Genomic DNA, 7,394 nt, shown 5'->3' on the forward strand with positions numbered 1-7,394 from the left:
CCTGCTTCTCATTCATCTGGCTAATCACTTGCTGTTCTGCTGGGTGTAAATTTCCTTTCAAATCCTGGCAATACCAACTCTTTTCTTTTGCTTGCTACTTAATTACCTTTTTCTTGAACCTCCTGGTAGACTTGTGAAGAAAACTTAGGGGTAAGGTTAGGTTCTGTAGGCTCCAGTAAGTGCAAATGTTTGCATTCGTGCGGTTTGGTTTATGTCAGGTCTGTGGTAGGTTGATTCCTCTGCTGTGTTGAGTAGCCAGCTGTCCTTACTTAAGGCCAGAGTCATGGGCTAGTTAATGGCAGAACTTCAGTGATAGTTCTAGGAATGTCTGGTTAATATAACTAGTAATGAGCTAGCTAATGACTTTGTAGCTGAAGTGGCTCTTTCCATTATTAATGGCTGTGTTTTCTAATTATAGCTCACGTTGACGCCAGCCCAGCAACAGTTATTGCTACAACAGGCGCAGGCACAGTTGCTGGCGGCTGCAGTGCAGCATTCAGCCAGTCAGCAGCACAGCGCTGCTGGTGCCACCATCTCGGCCTCTGCTGCAACGCCGATGACGCAGATCCCTCTATCTCAGCCAATACAGATTGCACAGGTGAGCCTTGAGGCTTGAGAGGGTGGAAAATAAAGAGGTTTGACTAATTGCATCATTCAAACAATACTTTTATTCCTTATTCAGTGAGTTTCTAGAGTCCTTGAATACTGGTAGTCTTTCCTCATGCATCCTTAGTTGATTAGGGTGAAGTTGATAGTTTTAGCAAAAAATGCGTACCAGCTGCTAATCAGTTCCATTGGGCTTCTGAGTTTGTTCCAGAATCTGACCAGATGCTGTATTTTCTGAATTTTCCTCCTTGTAGTTAGCTTGAGAAAGGAGAAAAAGAGGTATAGAAAGATGCCCCTAGAAATGACACTTTGTGAGACTTGTATGGATGGGAAGGGATACCTATGTATCACAAAGGATGCTTGTTAGATCCAAACATCAAAATGACAGAGCTGAAGAAAGGCAGTTTGACTTGACACATTTGTGTGCTATTTTGGCTTGGCGTTTAATGCTCAGAGTTCAGTGACAAAGAATGGGCACTCCTGTGTGTCTAGCGAAAAACTTGCCAGAACGAGTCTGGTGTCAGAATCTCTCCAGTTTTATGGTCTGCTGCTAAAGACCTGTTAATTCTTAACTGCTTGCCAAGGGAGTTCTGCTTACTAGGAGCAGTGAAGATCCTCCTGGGTCTTCCAGGACTGGCTTAATCCAGTGTGGAGAATGCAGCGCCACTGACTCCACGCTTAGCATATGTAGTGTGGAAACTCCTTAGACTTCTGAACAAGGGTAACTAAATATACAGCATAGGCATCTTGACTACTACCAGTAGGTGATTGTGTTGCTGACGCTGAGGTCCATCTTTCCATAGATTAAGGTTCTCGGTACGTAATATTTCAGTTTGATTAGTCTAGCTGTGCAAAGTATGTTGGGTATATAATCTCCAAAGTTGTTGCTTCTTACAGTGGGCAGGTTCTTTAAGACTGACACTTTCTATTCAGACTATTTTCACTTGCATTCAACTGGGATGAAGTGTCTAAAAAGCAAAGATGAGGGCTGATTAAGTAAAAGAATGGAAATGTTGCAATTATCTGTGGAGTCGATCAATAAAATGTGCTATTCCTTTATCGTGCTCGTCTGTTCCACTAGCTGAATAACAGCTTGGCTGTGCTATCAGTTTTTTATTAGCTGAAGTGGCAAACTTCTGTGGTGTTGGTCTAAATGTTCTGACCTCTCTGTCTGTCCTTACAGAGGCCAAAGTGATGCCATCCCACATTTAAAAGGCCAATACTGATATTGCCCACAGACCCCTCACACTGAGCATCTTGGTGCACTGTGACGAGTCATGTGACCAGATATTAATACTTCTTTTAGCAAAGGATCCCACTTCACTGTCATGATCTGGAGATGACTCAAGGATGTAGCATTCAAGAAAACTCATAACTCCTAAGATCATCTCTTAATTTTCTTAAGCCTTTGTCTGTAGTCAATAATACAGGCAGATTTCAGGAAAAGAATGGGAAATGTCCTTGTCAAAGGAGTTGACGGTTAGCTTCTAACATCTCTCCATGCGTCTGTCAGAGAGTTGCCATTTGATGTTATGTGCATCTCAACCTAAATGTAAGTGATTCACAGGTGTGTGCTTCTTGTCTTCCAGGTGTGCACCTTAAGATAGTGAGGTCTGTTACTTGTGTGGAGCATTAAAATTTTGTATTAATAAAATCTGTACCTTGAACTTCCTGGCTTTTCATTTGTCAAATATGCCACCAAATTGCTGGATACTTTTGAAGGCATTGTTGTGCATTTGTGAGATGCTGCTAATCCTGCTCTTCCACTTTGTTAGGAAGCTATGAAAATCTGTGCAGCATTTACAATTATTAATTTAATGTGGGGTTTTTCTCCAGAGTTTATTAAATCTTCAGAGAAGTGTTTGAGAAGAGTTGAAAAGATCAGGCACATGCCATCAAATAGGAGCTTCTGAAGTGATTATTGTCTGGTTTGTGCATGTGAACGAGATAAAGGGTCTATGAAAAATAGCATGTGATCATGTAGTTGCCACAATATAATGTGTATTTGTAGTGCAAGGGGAACAAATTAAAGTTTCACTTGTTTTCTGGCATTCCTAATTGCTTAAATGTTTGACATGATAATTAATTTCTTTTAGGATAGGTTATTTTGACATATAAATGTAGCTTGGTTGAATCTTGCTAGCGTTTTCTTATGATGAAAGTGGAGGGCATAATGTGTGCAGGTCTTGGATATAATTTGAGATACTTTATGGAAAATTTCTAACATCTAGGTTTGTAGGTGGATAACACTATGCTTTTTGATCCATCTTGACAACGATGTATAAACAGTGCTCAGCTTTGTTTGTGTTGCTATTGTAAACATATAGCTGATTACACAAATAGCTGAATGTTTGTTTTAATTGATGATTTTTGAATAATTGATTAACTGGCAGGTCTCTGCAGCAACGGGATTACCATATTTGTTTTAATTAACTAATTGCACAAGCATGACTTCTTTAATGTGCACTGCAGTTAATGTAAGGTATCTGCGGCAGGAGTCTGGTAAGATGTTAGGGCTGCTGCTGGGCTGATGCTAAATTGTCACTAAACAGTTGTACCAAGTTTTGGAGTTCTTTGTAAACTTTACTTGTTTTCAGGATCCATGATCAGTGTTTATGTGATGTAAACCTCAAAATGACAGAGATGCTGAAGTTGGTACTGAAGCTGTAACTAGAGATAATGGCATTGAATTTAGAACTTTAGATGCCTTTTTAAAAAAAAAAAACAATAAACTTCTTCGTGTCAAGACGTAGCACTTGGCAGATTATTCTGCTGAGATAGGAGTTCGATTGTTTTGATCTTTCTAAATTCTTAGGCAGCACCAGAAGACAGGCATGTTTCCCCAAAAGTCTTTCTGTCTCTTTCTATGTGCTTGTGCTAGTATACAGATTTTACCATTGAGGGGAAAAAAAAAAAATCAGTATGGGAAAACAGTGTGGATGGTGTTCACATGGTTGCTATTAGGAGATTTATTGTAATGCTACAATTAACTAAATAATGAAACTTTCCCAAGGTGGAAATAAAGTTGGATTTCAAATGAATTTGAGGGGCTGGTAGGGCTATTTAAGAGTGATTAGCCTTGGAGGCATCGTTTCCATTTTGCATTACAGAATTGTATTTCTGTATTTAAACAAGACTCAGCCAAGATACTGTTTACCAAGGCAGATGCACAGAGTAAGATTGCTTATACCAGTTATCCCTGAGGCCTCAATTTAAAAATGGTTTTCTCATATTAAAGTGTAAGAGCCTGATGATAAGAGCTGTCATGTCTTAGCTGGGTACCTATGTTATGAAGACTATAGTCTTAAACAAAAAACTCTCCTCCTTTGATCTTACAAATACAGTGCCACTGTTTCTTTGTATTCTTTCTTGTATGTAACTCCATCTCCTGTAGTGGTGCTTCAAATTATCGGAGATCTACTTGGTCATGTGAGGGGGTTTCATTCGTTTGCTTTTGGTGGGGGAGGTCCTCAACCTATCTGTTTTTCTATTCATACTTTTTCCTTCAAAATTTTCTTCCTGACTCTTCCTTTTGTGTTTCTACTTTTTCTCGTATCCACCTCCATCTTCATCCTTTAGCCTCTCTTAATTTCTTTTTCTTCTATCCAGCATTCACAGCCTTAGTCAGCTTGCCCTACTATTTCTATTTCTGTTTGTTCCTCTGTATCTAGTCCTCAGATCCAGTTCAGTATGAGCCCCTCTGTGCTGGAGGGTCTGCTCAATCTGCAAAGGTAACCAGTAGAGCATTGAAAATCAATGAATAAATGAGTGGAGGTCCACGTCACACTGGGCTCAAGAAGTAAGAGTTTTTAGTAGCAGTTCTGACCAATGTGACTTTAAGATATGAAGTCAGAAGAAACATGGAGGTCCTGGGAAAAACTGGAGCAGTTATATCTCTTTTTTTAGGAAGGAAATTGGCCTCAATTTCAGAAGAGTGGTTGCAGTACTTCTCGAATTTTCTGAAAGCAAACAATGCTATCAACTTTAAAAACACTGTTGGCTGGGGAGCACTTTTTAAAATTTTACCATTCTCTTATAAAATTGAACTTTCTGTTTCTTAAAGAGCATTGCTTGGTCAATCCATCTGGTGTCTGTTTACCATGTTATTACACTGCATGCTTTTGACTTAACATGACCAAGTTGCCCAAGTGATTGATGGCCGGTGTCTTTGTAATGCAGGTTAAGTAGTCATTTTCTTATAATGCACGTCTATGGTCTCATAAATCAATGGAGACTCTATTTTTTTTTTTTTCCTCCCTAGTCTTCCTTTCTACCCACTGGCACTCCCCACCCCACTTCCCCAGAAGGAGATTGTTGCAAGTTTTCAGTCTTAGTTTAACAATTTTAAAATAATGTAAGGTCATAGATAACCATTTGCACAATACAGTTGTATTGTGTAAACAAAAAGTTATCCATGTCAGTCTGTCTTGACTTTCCATCACCATCTCCATTGCTGGCAGTTAATGGCCTTTCATATCTGCTGCTGAGCAGCTGGTGTGAGTGTTCGGTAACCTGCATCAGTCAAAATGGTGGGGGCTCCTTTACTGTCCTTAAGAAGCAGGTCTTTGTTAGTCTGGCTCACCTTAACTCAGGTATGTTAGGAAGTATGTTAAAGTGAGCAGCTCCATTCAAGCAGCCAGATTGGGCACTGTTTAGGGGCGAACTGGCATTGTTAACATCTTCTGACACATTTGGACCCAAAAGAGAGTATCTGTCTGCAAACAGGTGCTCAGGTATCTGAGTAACTTATCTGAAGTAGAGTGTTGGGAGGTTTTTTGTTTCATTTGTTTGGTTTGTATAAGGGGAGGTCGTAAGTGTGGGAAATATTTCAGGCTTTTGTCCGTCTGCTTGGCAGGTATTTTGAAACAGCTGCGTCTCAGAAAGATGGAAAGTTTCTACACGTGTATAGATAGTTATAGGGACGTGTATAGATAGTTATAGGGAATATTTTTAGGCAGTTCTCTATGTTTTCATTCTCTAGCTAAACAGCAAGTTGAAGCATTTTTCTTGATGATTCAGTTTCTCAGAAATTAGTATTTATGGCAAGATCAGTCATTTAATTATAGAAAATTAATAGTTCTGAATGATTTAAATACATTAAAAAAGGGTTCTACAGTAATGCAGTGTTTTGGGTTATTCCTTTTAACCTTAATTATAGCCATGTTTATTAAGCTTATTGTGATTTGTTTCAGAACTAATCAAATATATTTATTCACTATTTGAGTTAGCTACTTCCTGAAATTTGACCTGAACAACCAGAGTGCAAACTAGGAATCTGTAAATTTTTGCTTTCTTGTTGCTGATTAGAATGGTAATTGCGGGTTGTTGTTGTTATAAACAAAAATAGCTCCCAGCTAATATGCTTGATTTGTCAACAGTAAATTTTGTAACAGAGCTGCATCCTCAAAATATAAGTCTGAGAAATCCAAGTGCTGATAAGTCGAAAGAATTTGAAAACTTCTGCATTTGGGGGGAGGGAGACTGATTTTTATTTTTTTAAAAAAGCAGAACAATGATGGAAATATTTTGCTGGGTTATTTGGCAAACAATTTTTGGTTTGTTTTATGAAGGACAACGGAATTAAAAATCACAGCCTAAAGGATATTCAGTAGCAGGACTGTTATTGTTTGACATCCACTTTTATCTCTAAATGTTAGAATGTAACTGGTTGATAGGAAATCTAGTTACCTTGGGAGTCATGGCTGACTTAAATGTTTAACACACAGCTCTTTCTTTTCCTTTGTCTTTTTTTCTTTTTTTTTCCCTTTTCTTTTTTCTTTTTTTCCTTTTTTTCTCTTTCTCTTTTTCTTCTTCTTCTTCTTTTTTTTTTTTTTTTTCCTTCCCCTGTTTCCTTAAGGATTTGCAGCACTTGCAGCAGCTTCAGCAGCAGAATCTCAACCTGCAACAGTTTGTGTTGGTGCATCCAACAACCAACTTGCAGCCAGCACAGTTCATCATCTCACAAACACCGCAGGGGCAGCAGGGTAAGTGCTCCTTGCTAGAAAAGAAATTCATACATAGCTTTTTAGAGGAGAAGGTGAAATGGAGAGGTGGTTCATACACCTTTGCTAACTGTTGATATTCCCTAGGAGAAATAACAGTATTGCAAATAGGAGTCTCTAACAGGTTGTCCCTTTCTGGTTGTTAGATCTCAGCCTTGTGCAAGTGTGTGCAGCTCACTTTTCAAAGAGGAATAATCCAAAGATCATGTCATGGGAACGTTTGTTAATAACAAGGCCTCTTGGGAAATACCACAGCATCTGAATTTCTGGGTCAGGCTCTCAGGAAGAAAGCCTATTGGGAAGAGAACTTGGAGAAAACAACTCTCCAAAACTCAAAGGCAGAATCCTAGGAGGAGGCCTGGAGGGTGTGTGGGGTGTCTGGATTAGCTCAATGCTAAAAGGGCTACAAAATTCTAAGACTGGAAAGAGATTACAAAATCAAGAGTCTTTGTGGGAGACTAGAAAAGTCCTTAAGCCTAAAGAGGGTACAGTGAATTTTGTCATAAACTGAAATAATAATTACACCTTGGGAAAAGAGATAGAGTGCTTGATTTTGTATAACAACTCTTGGAAATAATATTTTGGCAATACGCTGGGTATGGCTTACATGCTAAAGGCAAACCAAGTGGTAGGTGGTAGCGTACCAGACCAGTGAAGATGACGTACAGGATCTTTGCTCTAAGAACTAATGTGTTCAAGCTGAAATACATCACAGTACTGATTGCAGCCCATTTGTTGATGCCCCCAGAAAACTGCATTTAGCCATGGCCTTTTATGCTGACATGT

General features: G+C 39.0%; 1 protein-coding gene across 2 annotated transcripts in view; it reads left to right on the top strand.

Moving 5' to 3' along the window:
• POU2F1 (POU class 2 homeobox 1) overlaps positions 1–7,394 on the top strand; it is a 49,820-nt gene that overhangs the window by 17,980 nt on the left and 24,446 nt on the right. Inside the window, exons 6-7 of one of the 2 annotated variants that reach the window (XM_009890093.1) lie at positions 419–598; positions 6,464–6,590. In XM_009890093.1, coding sequence (XP_009888395.1) covers positions 419–598; positions 6,464–6,590 — 307 coding nt within the window. The remainder of the gene's footprint in view (positions 1–418; positions 599–6,463; positions 6,591–7,394) is intronic. The other variant, XM_009890094.1, reaches the window with a different exon arrangement.

The sequence above is a fragment of the Charadrius vociferus genome, unplaced genomic scaffold (genome assembly GCF_000708025.1).
Source record: "Charadrius vociferus isolate BGI_N301 unplaced genomic scaffold, ASM70802v2 scaffold287, whole genome shotgun sequence".
In the NCBI taxonomy this organism is placed as follows: Eukaryota; Metazoa; Chordata; class Aves; order Charadriiformes; family Charadriidae; genus Charadrius; species Charadrius vociferus.